This window comes from Olea europaea, unplaced genomic scaffold (genome assembly GCF_002742605.1).
Source record: "Olea europaea var. sylvestris unplaced genomic scaffold, O_europaea_v1 scaffold1606, whole genome shotgun sequence".
NCBI classification, from domain to species: Eukaryota; Viridiplantae; Streptophyta; class Magnoliopsida; order Lamiales; family Oleaceae; genus Olea; species Olea europaea.
In genome coordinates this window covers 36,956-52,988 of record NW_019233692.1, presented here as the reverse complement: position 1 = coordinate 52,988, position 16,033 = coordinate 36,956, and the positions used below count along the sequence as shown (strand labels likewise).

The 16,033-nt window shown below is 36.8% G+C and overlaps 2 protein-coding genes and 2 long non-coding RNA genes across 4 annotated transcripts in view; 3 read left to right on the top strand and 1 right to left on the bottom strand.

Annotated features, from left to right (window-relative positions):
• Positions 1-2,856, top strand: part of LOC111377108 (trehalose-phosphate phosphatase A-like) — a 4,980-nt gene extending 2,124 nt beyond the window's left edge. The window contains exons 2-12 of the mRNA XM_023000156.1: positions 206-534; positions 623-763; positions 875-946; positions 1,069-1,191; positions 1,282-1,338; positions 1,421-1,522; positions 1,635-1,712; positions 1,807-1,876; positions 1,961-2,031; positions 2,253-2,345; positions 2,442-2,856. Coding sequence (XP_022855924.1) covers positions 244-534; positions 623-763; positions 875-946; positions 1,069-1,191; positions 1,282-1,338; positions 1,421-1,522; positions 1,635-1,712; positions 1,807-1,876; positions 1,961-2,031; positions 2,253-2,345; positions 2,442-2,507 — 1,164 coding nt within the window. The 5' untranslated portion in view covers positions 206-243 and the 3' untranslated portion in view covers positions 2,508-2,856. The remainder of the gene's footprint in view (positions 1-205; positions 535-622; positions 764-874; positions 947-1,068; positions 1,192-1,281; positions 1,339-1,420; positions 1,523-1,634; positions 1,713-1,806; positions 1,877-1,960; positions 2,032-2,252; positions 2,346-2,441) is intronic.
• An 816-nt stretch (positions 2,857-3,672) lies between these two features.
• Positions 3,673-5,089, top strand: LOC111377107. The gene is made up of 2 exons (XR_002699638.1): positions 3,673-3,938; positions 4,405-5,089. It is a non-coding gene; the product is annotated as an uncharacterized LOC111377107 (long non-coding RNA).
• A 69-nt stretch (positions 5,090-5,158) lies between these two features.
• LOC111377106 lies at positions 5,159-6,073 on the bottom strand. Its single transcript, XR_002699637.1, has 2 exons — positions 5,786-6,073; positions 5,159-5,585 (listed from the first exon to the last, which is right to left on the bottom strand). It is a non-coding gene; the product is annotated as an uncharacterized LOC111377106 (long non-coding RNA).
• Positions 6,074-10,864: 4,791 nt separating this feature from the next.
• Positions 10,865-13,491, top strand: LOC111377112. The gene is made up of 5 exons (XM_023000167.1): positions 10,865-11,262; positions 11,482-11,515; positions 11,703-11,816; positions 11,895-12,308; positions 12,580-13,491. The coding sequence occupies exons 1-5, from the start codon at positions 10,865-10,867 to the stop codon at positions 13,489-13,491; spliced, it is 1,872 nt and encodes a 623-aa protein (XP_022855935.1).
• The last annotated feature ends 2,542 nt before the right edge of the window (positions 13,492-16,033 follow it).

The window sequence follows — 16,033 nt, the reverse complement described above, 5'->3', positions numbered from 1 at the left end:
ATATATATATATATAAAGAAAGAGAGGATTTTGACTTGGATTATGATGACAGTTTGGTTTTCAATTTCCTTTCTCCAGTCGGTAACATCTTCTTATGATTGTTATTTTTCTGGTATCTTTTGATTGGTTTGACAGCTTTGTAGACAGCATTGATAAAATTACTCTTAAGAGGTGGTTTATTCGACTAAAGAGCTGATTTTTACAGGCTGAAACAGTACTTTGTTCGTTGGTCAATAAATCTGCATGGATCTGAAACCTAATCATACATCGCCGGTTCTTGCCGACTCTGCTCCGATGAATAACTCGAGATTAGGCATCAATTCATCTCTTCTTCCATACTCACCCAATGCTTCAGTATTTTCTCGCTCTCTCCACCTTCCAATCCCAAGGAGAAGGCCCGGAATACTTGATGATGTTCGGTCAAGCGTGCTGGATGCCATGAAAGCATCATCTCCTACTCATACCACATTAACTAAAGATTCCAGCACAGAGTTAACATTAAGTGATGGCGACGTTGCTTATCGCAATTGGATGGTAATTTCCTCCTGTTTTATCATTTCCTCAAATGTTAGCTTTGATTTTAGATGAGGCAAGAGTTTATATGTCCTGTTTGGTTCTGCAGATAAAGTATCCGTCAGCACTTGCATCATTTGAGCAAATAGCAAATGTTGCAAAAGGAAAACAATTAGCATTGTTCTTGGACTATGATGGGACCTTATCCCAAATCGTAGACAACCCAGATCATGCATTCATGTCAAATGCAGTAAGATTCTATTCATACAGCTCTTTTAGGCATGGGAAGGCATTTATTACAAAATTGTTCTTTGTCCCCTTCCCTTTGAGTTCTTTCTGAAACTACGTAACTTGTTTACAGATGCGTGACGCTGTAAGAAATGCATCAAACTATTTTCCAACGGCAATAATTAGTGGGAGAAGCCGTGATAAGGTGATTGATTTGTTTCTCTTTGATTCTTATGTGTTGATATCATTGCTTCAACTTAACTTTTAACTTCTCACATAGATGTTTATTGAATGTTTTATTTTTCTTCTCATATTCCACTTTTTCAGGTTTATGAGTTTGTAGGACTTAGAGAACTTTACTATGCTGGAAGTCATGGGATGGACATTATGTGCCCTGTTCAGTCCATTTCCAACGACAATGTAAATTGTATTAGGTCATCTGAGAAGCAGGTAATTATATGAGATATCTTTTTTGCAGGAATCTTTCATCTCGCTTATTTATCAAGATAAACTTAATCATTTTTACTTGTGGGTAAGTAGGGCAAAGAGGTCAACTTGTTCCAGCCTGCTAGTGAATTCTTGCCTATGATTGATGAGGTATGTAAATGTCACCATACATTTATATTGTCTTGGAAGGAATATTGAATTTTCTGAAGGTTTTTACTCATGCCCAAGTCAGGTTTTTATATCCCTGGTCGAAACTATGAAAGGTGTAGCTAGTGCAAAAGTTGAGAACAACAAATTCTGCGTTTCTGTACACTACCGTAATGTAGAAGAAAAGGCATGTTCTCTGGTTTCTTGGAATTAATATTCCTGATGAAATGCTTTTTTGTTAGTCATTTCTGATTTAAAGTGTGCTCTACTTTCGTCTGCTTACCTTAAAACAATCACAGAGTTGGAAAGTACTCGGCCAACATGTTGAAGAAATTTTGAAAAACTACCCCCGACTGCGGCTGACACATGGTAGAAAGGTATTGCTTCTATAACAGCTTAAAACTTCTGTGCATCTTAGAATTCACAAGTTCCTGCTTTTCACTGGTTCAATTGTTCTATTTTCTCGTTTAGGTTTTAGAAATTCGACCAGTGCTTGACTGGGACAAGGGTAAGGCTGTCGAGTTTCTACTTGAATCACTTGGTAAGTAAAATATTGACCTTATCACAAATGTGCTATCTTTTCCTTGAAAAGTTTCTAATGGAGATAATGTGCGTAATACTGTAGGATTAGTTGATTGTGACGATGTTCTTCCCATATATGTTGGAGATGATCGCACTGATGAAGATGCATTTAAGGTAAATGTTAACATAGCAAGAGCAGATTGCTAATAGGCTGACCTTTTTGTGCTTTCAGTGTGCAGTTGTAGACTCAACAGCACTGGATGGTATAAAAAACAAGAGTTGAACTTTTTGTTTTATTCCTTAACATGTCCAGTGTTATCCAATTCTTCCTCCAAACACTGAGTGGCGTAGTTAATCAGACGTCACAAGAAATCTAACTAGCTGACGTGTTATAGGTTTTGCGAGAGGGTAATCGAGGTTACGGTATATTAGTTTCTTCCACACCTAAGGAAAGCAATGCATTTTACTCTCTCAGGGATCCATCAGAGGTACTATCAATTAGTGGGCAATTTCGTTTTGCTTCTGGTTTTGAAGAGGATTCTGAACCTTGGAAAAATAATTTGTCTCTGTAATAACACGTGCAGGTCATGGAATTTCTCAACAACTTGGTGAAATGGAGGAACACAAAGTGCTCTAGGATTCTGCTGTGATACAAGGAGTACACTTTTGGATTAACGAGAATACGAGAAATTCTTTTGCTGTCTTTTTGAAAAAATTTAAGAGTTTTACATAAGTTTAGAAGAAGTGTCTATTGAAGCATATCCTGAGGCAGTGGTAGGAGTAATAATTTTTCTCCTCTGCTGTTTTTTTTCCCACATTCTTTTGTTTCCCGTCCTCTCTTTGGCTTCTCGAATATGCTGCCGCACCTATGTGGTTTGTTTGGTAAGGAATTGTACAGTACTATATTGTACTATTGTATTGATTGTATAGTAGTGCAATAGAAATCAAGAAAGAGGGAGAAGAAAATGTGCAAAAAGTATAGTTTGAAATTAGCATAAATACGGTCTCGAAAAAGCATAGATACAAACACTAAAATAAGATTTGGAAATATAGAAATGGAACAGATTCAAAGAAATCTTTCAGACGAAGTGTCCTTGCCTGGGTCTGGGGGTCAAGTCTTTTGAAAAGTTTTTCTGAGGCAACCTCGCTTTAGTGAAGGCTTTTGTTTCTGGCGGGTGCCCTTAGTGGCCTTGAGTTTACCATAATGAAAATCTCAACTATGCCATTGAGAGTGGGCTTTCGTGGGTTACGTCCATTGTGCACTCTTCGCTAGTAAATATAATACAATGATAGGATTAGTTTCACTCATGGCCAGCGAACTTTGTACTTAGTATTGCGTTGGCTAATAAACTTTAATTTGTCTCATACTTATCTATGAAATTAATGACATGTTACATTTAACCCCTGTTTGATGGCCATTATTTGATAAAAATTAAAAAAAAGAAAAAAAAGTTTTGAATAGTGAATTTTTAAAGAATGCATGATTAAAAAGTAGAAAAAATTTTGGATTTATATACAAAATATTTTATTGTGTGAGTGCATAGTTAAAAATGAATAAGTAAAATAAAAAAATTTAAAATAATAATTGTCAAATGGGGACTTTGTTTAAACCATCCACCAAGTTTGGGATTCCATATTTCCATATGATCCTCAATTTGTGCACATTATTATTTCAACCACTAATAAAATAGGCTTTAATTGGCTATTGTTTCTGCTGCCACATGTCGGCATATCCTGTGATAGTCATATATTTTATTTTACGGTGCTGCATACGTACAGGAGAACTTCTATAGGAATGGTACAGGATTTCAAAATCAATGACGTGGTTGATAAAAAAAATAAAAAAAGAATCAACAGTGAAATAAAACCGGGTAAAGACCTAACAAAGCCAAACCAATTGTTTCTAATTTCTCCACAAGTTCCCGGCAGAGAAGCACGCCAATCACCTTTCTCTCCGGCCAACTTCCGACTACCGAACCGGTGTCCAACCTCCACTACAGTGTAATCACGAAAGCTCACCAAAACTCAACATTGAACCAATATTTGAAGGTAGCCGTGACAACGAGATATGATGGACAAAGGTATTTTTCTTCTTGGTTCTAAATTGGGTAGCTCAGAAATTGGTTACTTGCCTGAACTATATTCTTTAGTGGCTATGATAGTCTATATGGTGTCATAGAAAAGAGTAGTTTTGGAGAAATTTTGGAGTGTTGGAAAATGTACAGAGACCAAATTTATTGTTTTCCTAAAATTTTCGGCCTCAAAACATGTTTTTGTTTTATGTTTCTGAAAGTGAACATCTTGCATTGGGCAAAAATTTTCTGAATTTTGAACCTTCACTTTGATATCCCAGTGAGAAAAATTCGTCTTCAGTTGTGCTTTGTAAATTTTGAACCATAACCATTTGTACTTTCATACAGTCATTGAATAACGGCACCGGACATATGTCAAGTGTCTCCTAAGTTGCTGAGTTTTGTTCGTAGCATAGTCTTGCTGGTACTTAAATATAATTGGCAAATTGTAATGAAATAAGAAATGTTGTTGCAGGGAAAGATATTGTGGAAGATAGAATGATGACCTGTTGCTGGAATGAAATGAGAAATGTTTTACAGTTCTTGATGTTGGTTGTGGTGTTGCCAGTTTTGGTGCTTACCTTCTAAAATTCGATATCTTTGCTATGTCTTTAGCACCAAATAATTTGCACCAAAATCAGATCCAATTTGCGCTAGAAAGAGGAATTCCTATATATCTTGATGTTCTTGAACAAAGAGACTCCCTTACCCAAGCAGATCTTTTAAACTTGCACACTGTTCTCGTTGTAGAATTGATTGGCTGTGGAGGGATGGGCTCCTTCTTTTTGAATTGGATAGGCTTCTTAGACCTGGAGGCTATTTTGTCTACTCGTCCCCTGAAGCTTATGCACGGGATGAAGAAGACCTAAGAATAAGGAGGGAGATGAGTGCGCTTGTAGAACGTATGTGTTGGAGGATTGCTGTAAAAAGGAATCAAATTGTGCCTTTAACGAATGACCGTTATTTGGAAGGACAATTCCAATTGTACATAATTTTTGGTACTCACCGAGCAAGGTGGCACCAACTTGTGATTTTCGTTGATGTTATTATTCAACATGTAACAGGAGGTTGCTCGGTGTTAACTTTATTTTGGAATTTTCAGTTTTAAAATTTGTGTTGGAATATTAGATTCTTGATCCATTAAACTTTGTGTTGGAATATTATATTTCTTTTCTGTATTCATTTTTTTTTTCATATTGCAGGAATTAAACCATACACTCATAGTAGGCTTAATTGAATTAAACCAACACTATCACAGGAATATATGTTCTTAATTGAATAACTAACATGCATACACTCATGTTGCATAATTGACATTTTGCAAATACTACTACAAGATAAACCAGAATGACAAATCCATGTCCAAACAGTGAGTACATTACAATGATACATTTAGCAAATACAACTTAACATCATAGTAGGCAACTGATTCCCCGCTTGAATCTTCTTTTTCAACCCAGTCGAAATAACAATCATTACTACACATGAAGAACAAGCACCATTTGTTTCTAGTATCCCGTTCGACCTCAAAACATAGTCGGAATCCATCTTTATACCAAGGGCATCCACGTTTTGTTTGGTATTGTCCAAAGTTGTGAGTGTTCTACAATCGTGACAAACTCCAAAATTTCTTCCCCTCATTCTAATCGATAACTGCTGAATAGAGAAATAAACTCATATTAATGCGATTAAATTACAAGATCCCACGTCAACCATTTTTGCAGTGTTAACTTAAACAAGTATAACCAATCCATGTATAAAAGCAGTGCAACAAATTTCAATTAATTTTTGCTAGGCTAACCTATTGTCCAATCTCAAATTTCTCATACAAAAGTAGACAAATTTCTCATACTAACCTGTCGTCCACTATGACTATGAAGGGATGTGAGTGCAGCTTCGAGGATGGAAGTCAGTGCTCCGGAAACTCAGAAATCGGTTTCGTGTGCGACGCCAGAGATTTTTCCAAGGGTTTCGATTTCAGGCATAACAATGGTCAGTGGAGGTGAGTGCGTTGGTCGGTGGTGTCGGTGAGTGCATCGGCCGGTGGTGCTGATGAGTGGCGTCGGATGGGGTGGGAGCTTTGGCCCACTACGGTTCTTGCGTAAAATGAATTGGGGGAAATTGGAATGAATTGTGGGAAAATTGGAGTTGGTTTCATTTTAGACTTGCCAGCTCAGCATTATTCAAATTCCTGTATGTTGCCTGTAGAAAGTTTCCTGTACTTAAAGCATTATTCTTTATTTTACTAGTAGTAAACATGTACGTTGCACATTTTATATATCGATGAATGATATACGTACTATTTTTGAATTACTAATACCAATTTTTAAAAATAATAGAGATAATTGATTTTATATATATATATATATATATATGAAACTTTTTTATGAAATTATATATATAATGTGAAAATGTTAAATAAACTAAAATGTAATAACATGATTAATATAATACTTCTTTGTACATAATATTTTTTTTCAGTGATCGAATGTCCCAATTAATATATTAATTCATCATTTAGCTCAATTAAATAATAACTTAATGGATGGATTATAATGTAAATCATGAAGATTATAAAAAGGGCTTTGTTGATGAAAATAAAAATTACTTTCTTATTGAAAAATAAAAACTCAATTGATGAATTATAATGTAAATCATGAAAATTAACAATTTTTCTACTACACTTTCATCAACTTATATGTAGTAAACTTTTAATTATATTGCTTAGTTGATATATACTCTAAAAACAGTTATGCAATGAAAAGAAAGTTCTTCTAAGTTGTAAATTGTGGTTTGATAAAAATAAAAATTATACTGGACTGGATACATTTTTTTACCTTAAAATATTTAAATGGGCAATAAACTTACACTTTTTCAAGAGCAACAATACTATATTTTTTTGCATAATATAAAGATTTGCTTCTTCACGAGAATTAACATGCCAAAATATTGATACGTAGAAAAGTGTTTTCCTTCGTGGACAAGATAATAATATTCTTCTAGAATATTAATATAGTTAGCTTGTGTTTTTCAAGAACAACAAAAAACTCTTCTGAAATATACATATGTAAACAATATTCAATAAATAATTATCTACGACTAATCAAAGCTGATTGCAAAAAGAGCACTAGAATTTTCTGTAGGCAAAAGAAAAAGGATTATGTTATATCCATAAATTATGTGGCAATCTCTTCTCCCTCTCTTACACTCATATTTCTCTCGTCCGACCATTGACTTGACTCTCAGAGTGTAAATGATCATCGAACTTTTTTTTCGAGAGATGGCCTTTGTTTTCTAAACGGGATGCTCAGTGTGTGCAAGTGATCTCTACATAAAGGGGACATGATCGGGATTCCATTGGCGTATTTTTGAGGTCAATAGATTGGCATCGTCTATGGAAACGATACGTTAACAATGTTTTCACCACATTCAAAAGCCACCTTAAAAGATAGTTTTCAAGGCATTTATATACGGAAAGTAGCAAAGACAGCAACAAAAACCATAAAGGAATGAAAATAGCTACTAGGGAAAACAATTTTCTGGCAAGTAGGATGATTTTTCTGAGCAATTTTCTACCAAAATAGCAATGCCAGCCACCAAAAGGGTTGAAGAAACTCGGGTTGAAAAATCCACCATGAAAAATGGCTACGTAATGGATGCAACAAGCAAATATGAAGAAAGAGATTTCCAACACCACATTACAAGAACCTGCCGCCAAAAGGATGAAACGATAGAGAGGGATTATCAACCAGCTAAAACAAACAATTTTCGCATCTTCATCCAAAATGACAGTTATTATTATTAAATTTGTAATATTCGATGGAGATCTTTCTGCTACCTCTTCTAGAAAATATCAAAGTGAGAAACAATCTAAAAATAGTAGAGTTCATAACTCTCTATGACTCTCCTGCATAGGCCCTTCAAGATTTACCTCATAATGGTCTTCTAGTGGTAGTTCAAGTGGAAAACCAGTACCTTGGGTATGTTTCAAAAAGTGTTCTGATAAGTGTGTTTATACACACTTATTTAGTTCACAAACATGACATAATTAAGAGAAAAACATTGGAATTGTGATTTAATTTCAGTTAATTAATGTATCGTATGACATACGGATGAATATGGTGAAATTCAGGAGAAAATAGGCGAAAAATAACTAAATTGGAGCAAAGTGAAAGTTCAGGGACCAAAGTGCAATTACCTAAGAGTTGATCCGATGGACACATCAAGCAATTGATCGAGCTAAGTACCAATTAGAGATCATAATGGAACATTGGAACAACTAGAAACACGAAAGGAGGTTAAGAAGTGGAGGAATAAAGTTTGAGGACCAACATAACATAATTTGAAAGTTTGTTCTACTATACGGTCGTATAGTAGAAACCCCTATGCAGTCGCAAACACCAAGGCAGGGAATTAATATACCAAATTTCATAAACCTATGCGGTCGCATAGGCATATTCTGGGGCCGATTCTGCGAATTCCCATCTGCGATGAAATTCTTATGGAAATCTGATCTAAACGCAATATAAATACCCAAATCCATCAGAAACAAGGGGAGAACGGATTGGGAGACAAGAAACTATATCTTGGAGAGGATTTTGAGTGCAAGTAACGAAGAATTGCACTAGAATTTTCAAGATTTATCAAGTATTCATAACCCGATGATGTTTTTTCTTCAAAATCTGATGTATTCTTATATTTTATTTATGCTAGGCTAGATTTTCATATATTAGGAGATCGATGTACCATGTGATTTGATCTTTAATTTTTTAGTTTTACAATTTGACATTAAAAACACGTTTTGATTGTTTTGAATGATTTATATGCAATTATTGTTTCCGCAGTTAATGGCCCGTAATTGTGCATGTTTAGGTGGCTTATTCTTGCATTCAAGAGAACTAGAATAGGTTCGATAAAAATATAAATCATCGTAGGGTTCGACAAGGGATAGAAATATACCTCTATGCCCTACGTGAATCTTTAAGTGTTCACAAAATCGTATGCATTTTTATATATACACCTGTCATAGAAATATAGGTCAGTAGTATGTAAAAATAGGTTCGATACATCTCGAGAGAGAGTATTGGATAGATTTAGGAGCATTGATTCGTCAACAATTTAAGTGTGTTGTCGCATTGCGAAATTATGGTTTAAAGTGATAATTGTATGGGAAATCGTGATCCTAGTGCTTTTAATTTCCATTGAATACAACAAACTTGCATTCGAACCATTTAATTTGCATTTTAATTAATTAAAACGTTATTTTGCATATTAAATCCTTTATTTTATAACATTTGCAAAATTAGGATTTCCTTTAGGTCAAAAACTCAATTTGGATAATTCAGTTTCGGTTAAGGCTACGATAGGTATAATTGAACTACTCAATCCCTATGGGATGATATTCGGACTCAAATTCTACATTATTACTTGTTAACGAATTGTACACTTGCTGTGTTTTAAATTGAAAAAAATATTTCGCAAACAAGTTTTTTGCGCCGTTGTCGGGGATTAAGTTTAGTTAAATTTTATTTCTTTTTAGGCACTAATTCGAACTTTTAATTTTCATTTTTATTTATTCATTTAATTTCATTTAAACATTTTGTTTTATTTTTATTTTAGTTATTTATATTAATTGAATCTGAGTGCTACTATTGATTTTCTCGCAGAGTTCCATGTCTACGACGACGGGAGGAGAATTAATTCCAGTAGACCTAGAAACTAAGCGAACCTTTCACCGATTGCAACGAGAAAATAGAGAAGCACGTCAACAACAACAAGAACAAATGGCTAACTTACAGAACAACCCCATTTTTCAAGCTAACGCAGGAGAGGCGGCAGATGAAAGAAATGAAATTTTAGGAGATTTCTTAACTCCTCAAGTGATTCAAAGCCAGTCCAGTATAGTGTATCCATCGTTTGGGCAACCAAACTTCCAGTTGAAGACCAATGTGATGCAGCTATTCCAAAATGGACATCAATTCTATGGGAGAGTTGAAGAAATTCCACATACACACATATCTTGGTTCTTGGATATGTACCAACATTTCAGATATCAAGGAATTTCAGACGATGCTATTAGACTAAGGCTATTTCCACATACGCTATGGGATACAGCACTTGAGTGGTTAAATTCACTTCATGTCGTAAGCATTACCACCTGGAACGGGCTGGCTCATAAGTTTTGCACAAAGTTCTTCTCACAGGCTAAGATAGCTAAGTTGAGACATAACATATCAATATTCAATTAAGGAGAAACTGAATCATTTGACGAAGCTTGGAACAGATTCAAAAACATGCTTCGAAAGTGCCCTCAACATGGGTTTGACAAAAAGACCCAAATTTGTTTCTTTTATACAGGGTTACCTCCATACTACAAAGGCATGGTGGACTCAGCATCAGATGGCTCAATCTCCACACAAACAGTTGATGAAGCGATGGAATTATTCGAGAGAATGTCTACCACTTCAGCCATGTGGTCTTCTGAGAGGGTGATCCCAAAGAAAGGTCTGGGTGTTTACAAGATAGACACTTATTCAGCTATATCCGCAAAGATCGACTCTTTGTGTCACATAGTTGAAAGCATGTCACGGTCAGCACACGTTAAGAAGAATAATTATGAGAAATGTGGAGCTAAGCATAAAACATCAGAGTGCCCAATCATAATGCAAGGAATTGAGAAAGCAGACTATGCACAACGGGGACAGCGCCAATAGAACAACTCATATGGGGAAACTAACAATCCCAGTTGGAAGAAGCATTCCAACTTTTCTTGGAGCAACCAAAATCAGAAAAGGCCACGGGAACAGTTTCAATAATAAGAGAAGAGACCTTAATTGGAAAAGATATTAGGGAAATTCATGGAGAAAGCCGAAGCTACCCTTCAGAACCAAAATATAGCCATTAAAATTTTGGAAACTCAAATGGGGTAGCTAGCCATGACGTTGACTGGCAGAGCACAGAGTAATCTACCGAGTAACACAGAAATTAACCTCAAGGAGCAAGCTAAGGCCATTATAACTCGAAGTGGGTTGCAGCTACCCGAAATACATGTCAAGAGATCGAGTGTGAATGGAGAGACATCACCTCTTGTAGAGGAAGAAACTATGGAACAAGACGAACAACCAAAAGAATCAACTCCAAATGGAAGTTCAGACAATTCACAGGATAAAGCCACGGCTACAATCAACCCATACAAGCTTCCAATTCCATTTTCCCAACGGTTGAGGAAACATAAAATGGAGCAGCAGAACAAGAAATTTCTCGAAGTCTCCAAAAAGCTCCACATCAATATCCCGCTAGCAGATGCACTATCCCAGATGCTTAGCTATGCAAAGTTTCTAAAGGACATTCTATCAAATAAATGAAAGCTGAAAGACCAAGAGACAGTAATGCTTACATAAGAATGTAGCGCTAGAATTCAGAAAAAACTCCCGCCAAAATTGAAAGATCCAGGGAGTTTTACTGTTTCTTGCACTATTGGTGAAGTTTATTTTGATAAAGCCTTATGTGATCTTGGTGCAAGTATTCATTTAATGCCTCTGTCTGCTTTCAGGAAACTCGACTTGGGAGAGGCTAAAGTGACTACCGTAACACTACAGTTGGCTGATAGGTCGCTGACCCACCTAGGGGAATAATAGAAGATGTGCTTATCAAGGTTGAAAAATTCATATTCCCTGGAAATTTTCTCATTTTAGACATGGAGGAAGACAAGGACATCCCGTTGATACTTGATAGACCATTTTTGGTAAATGGATAGCCTTTATTGATGTTCAGATGGGACAGTTAATTTTGAGATTGGGGAAGGAGCAGATATCATTCAATGTCTTTAAGGCCATGAAACTCCCTTCAGAATCAGATAGTTGTTTCCAAGTCAATGTCATTGATAAGGTGGTCCAGGAAACATTCTTAATCAACAGCACATCCGATGCTTATGAGGCGTGTATTGCACATTCTCAATTAGCCTAGTCAAACTCTCTTGAGATTGAGACATGTGCATGGTTTCTGGAAACCAACCCACCATACACACGAAAGAGACACTTTGAGGAGCTAGGAATAGGGACCACAAAACCATTACCTTCCATTCAGCAGCTGCCAGTATTGGAACTCAAGCAACTGTCCCCACATCTCAGATATGCTTATTTGAAGGAGTCATGTACACTCCCGATGATTATTTCAAACATAGTTAGTGAGGTGGAGGAAGAAAAACTGTTTAGGGTACTCAGAGAAAATAAGACTACGATTGGGTGGACGATAGCTGATATTAAAGGGATTAGTCCTTCACTATGTATGCACAAAATTCTCATGGAGGAGAATTGTAAGCCAAGTATAGAAGGGCAGAGAAGACTGAATCCAAACATGAAGGAAGTGGTAAGAAAAGAGGTATTTAAATTACTGGATGCCGGCATTATATACCCAATTTTAGACAGTGAATGGATCAGCCCATTCAAGTTGTGCCGAAGAAAGGGGGGATCACGGTGGTACAAAATGTGAAAAGTGAGCTAATTCCTACCAGAACAGTGACGAGATGGAGAGTTTGCATTGATTATCGCAAACCCAATGCAGCTACACAAAAGGACCATTTTCCACTCCTGTTTATTGATCAGATGCTAGAAAGGTTGGCACGACATTCACACTACTCTTTTCTTGATAGATACTCGGCTACAACCAGAAACCAGTTGCGCCAGAGGATCAGGAGAAGACCACGTTCACTTGTCCTTACGACACTTTCGCCTACCGTAGGATGCCATTTGGTCTGTGCAACGCTCCAGCGACATTTCAGAGATGCATGATGGCAATATTCTCTAATATGATTGAAAGATTCATAGAGGTATTCATGGATGATTTCTCAATTTTTAGATCGTCATTTGATGAATGCTTGGTGCATTTAAATCTGGTCTTACAGAGATACATGGAGACTAACTTAGTTCTTAACTGGGAAAAATGCCACTTCATGGTACAGGAAGGAATTGTACTTGGACATCGGGTCTCAGCAAAGGGAATTGAGGTGGACAAAGTGAAAATTCAAGTTATTGAGAAGCTACCGCCACCAACATCAGTTAAAGGGGTCAGTAGTTTCTTGGGGCATGTGGGGTTTTACAGGAGATTCATAAAGGATTTTTCAAAAATCACTAAGCGTTTGTGCAATCTACTGATGAAGGATATACATTTTGAGTTTAATGAGGAATGCTTGACAGCGTTCAACACTTTGAAGGAGAAACTCACATCAGCACCGGTAATTGTAGCGCCAGATTGGGGATTGCCTTTTGCACTAATGTGTAAAGCCAGTGATCACGCCGTGGGTGCAATATTGGGACACCAGAGAAACAAGTTTTTTCACGTGATCTACTATGCAAGCAGAACCCTAAATGATGCCCAAATCAATTACTCTACCACTGAAAAGGAGCTCTTGGCCGTAGTATATGCATTCGACAAGTTTAGATCATATCTTGTGGGATCTAAGGTCATAGTTTACACAAATCACACTGCACCTGAAGTGTCTGCTAACAAAGAAGGATGCGAAGCCGAGATTGATCTGATGGATATTGTTGCTGCAAGAATTTGACATTGAAATCAGAGATAAAAAGAGGAGTGAAAATGTTGTAGCAGATCACCTGTCCCAATTGGAGTCTGGGGAGATAGAAGAATTAGTGGATATCAATGAAATTTTCCTAGATGAATAGATGTTAAGAGTAGAAGAAGCACATTGGTACGCAAACATTGTCAATTACTTGGCTAAGTACATTCCACCACCAGATTACTCAAGCCACCAGAGGAAAAAGTTCTTTGCCGAACTGAAGTACTACTTCTGGTAAGATCCGATTCTCTACAAGCGAGGGGCTGATCAGATAGTAAGAAGGTGTATACCTAAAGAAGAAGTACCCGAAATCCTTGAACATTGCCACTCATCTGCATATGCGGGGCACTTTGGAGCGTCAAAGACTGCTGCAAAGATCTTAGAGTCAAGGTTTTACTGGCCTACATTATTCAGAGACGCCTTTGAATTTGTGAAGAGGTGTGATAGGTGTCAGCGTACTGGAAATATCTCGAAAAGGAATGAAATGCCATTGAACAACATTTTGGAAGTGGAAATATTTGATGTCTGGGGGATTGATTTCATGGGACCCTTCCCCCGTCCTTCTCGAATCAGTACATCTTGGTAGCAATAGACTATGTATCCAAATGGGTAGAAGTAGTTGCATTGCCAACAAATGACGCGAAGGCCGTAATTGGGTTCATGAAGAAGTACATTTTCACCCAATATGGCACACCACGGGCTATAATCAGTGACGGGGAAAAACACTTTTGCAATCGCCAGTTTGAGTAGTTGTTGAATAAATATGGCATCAAACACCGTATAACTACTTCTTATCGTCCATAAACCAATGGGCAAGTGGAAGTTTCTAATCGACAATTGAAAAGAATACTTGAGGTTACAGTGAATTCATCTCGAAAGGACTGGTCTAAAAAGTTGGACGACGCTTTGTGGGCTTACAGGACAGCATTCAAGACATCAATAGGGATGTCTCCATACCGCATAGTTTTTGGAAAAGCATGCCACCTGCCACTAGAGATAAAACACCGAGCATATTGGGATATGAAACAGTTAAACATGGATTTGAAGGTCGCCAGTGAAAAGAGATTGTTCCAACTGAATAAGTTAGATGAATTTCGAATGGAAGCATATGAAAACGCAAGGCTCTACAAAGAGTGAACCAAGAAGTGGCATGACATGCATATTCAGAGGTGAGAGTTTGAAGTGGGATAGAAAGTGCTATTGTACAACTCTAGACTCAAGCTATTCCCGAGAAAATTAAGGACAATGTGGTTGGGGGTCCTCATACAATCACTAAGATGTTACCATACGAGGATATAGAAGTTAGCCATGAAACTAAGGGTACTTTCATAGTTAACGGGCAAGGGCTGAAACAATACTGGGGTGGTGACTTCTCTAAGCAAAAGTCCACCATTCAACTCGGGACACTAGAATGAAACAGCTACAGAAAATTCGAGCTACTATAAATTAGCGTTGGGTGGGAGGCAACCCACTGTATCATTTTCATTACTTTTAATTTTGGCATTAGCTTAGGAAATTTTGATTTTCACGTTTGATTTTTTTTAGGTTTAGGTCATCGATCATCCATGCAGGTCAATTGAGTCTAAGCACTACCCACACGGGTCCCTATTCATCGAGCACAAGTTAGGAATGATTGATTTAGTGTTTACGTGATTGGATGTGAACGTCACGTATTTCGAGACAGAAAGTGTGTTTCTCAAAGTACTTTGGGGATCAAAGGGTGACTTCAATTTTAAAAAATGATTTTGGAACTATGTCAATGACCTACACGTGCCCCATATGGTCTAATGTGTTTTGATAAATTTTGGGGGACTATAAAAGACCGGTTCGAAGTCACAAGTTGAAAACCAAGAATTTGGGGAAAATTTTGGTCAAGGTCGAATTATGGGGAATCAATTGTGTTCTTAAAAATTTTCCATGTGCATTTAGTTTTAAAAAAAATAAAAGAGAGAGAAAAATGGAAGCCTGATTATGTCTATGCGGTTGCATAGGCATATAGTCTATGCGGCCGCACTCAAGGAAATTAACGGGTCGGATTATTTGTTCTATGCGACCGCATAGAATTATACTATACGACAGCATAGAAGAGGCAAGTTACGGATTTTTAACCCATAACTTGGTCTCCTAACTCTCATTCTTCCCCAAATCATATACGAACCTAGAATCAAAATTCCTCTTATTTCACGTCCAAATTAAAGCCAAGTCACATTAGATTATCCTAATTGCACACAACAATAATCAAGCACTTGGGAACAACCACAAAAACACGACAGTAACAATATTCAAAGGTATGAATTTCATCCCCATTCATGTCTCTATGCTCGGTGTGAGGTTATTTTCAATTTGTTTTTGTAAATTGAGGAGATTGGGTTTAGGTTGGTTTATGAATTTGATTGTGTTTTGTGCTTTATGGATTAATTTCATTCATCAATTTCTTCAATTCCTATGACTTCCGGATTGTGCACACCATGTGTACGGTAAAATGTCTAAGTTAAAATTTGATTGCATTCTTGTGAATCTAGCATGACAT

What these genes read in the sequence shown, in the direction of transcription:
- LOC111377112 (XM_023000167.1), top strand. Translation starts at nt 10,865, where the DNA reads ATGACGTTGACTGGCAGAGCACAGAGTAATCTACCGAGTAACACAGAA. An exon ending in CAGATGCTTAGCTATGCAAA is followed by an intron (nt 11,263 to 11,481) that starts GTTTCTAAAGGA and finishes GTCTGCTTTCAG; the next exon opens with GAAACTCGACTTGGGAGAGG. An exon ending in AAGTCAATGTCATTGATAAG is followed by an intron (nt 11,817 to 11,894) that starts GTGGTCCAGGAA and finishes CAATTAGCCTAG; the next exon opens with TCAAACTCTCTTGAGATTGA.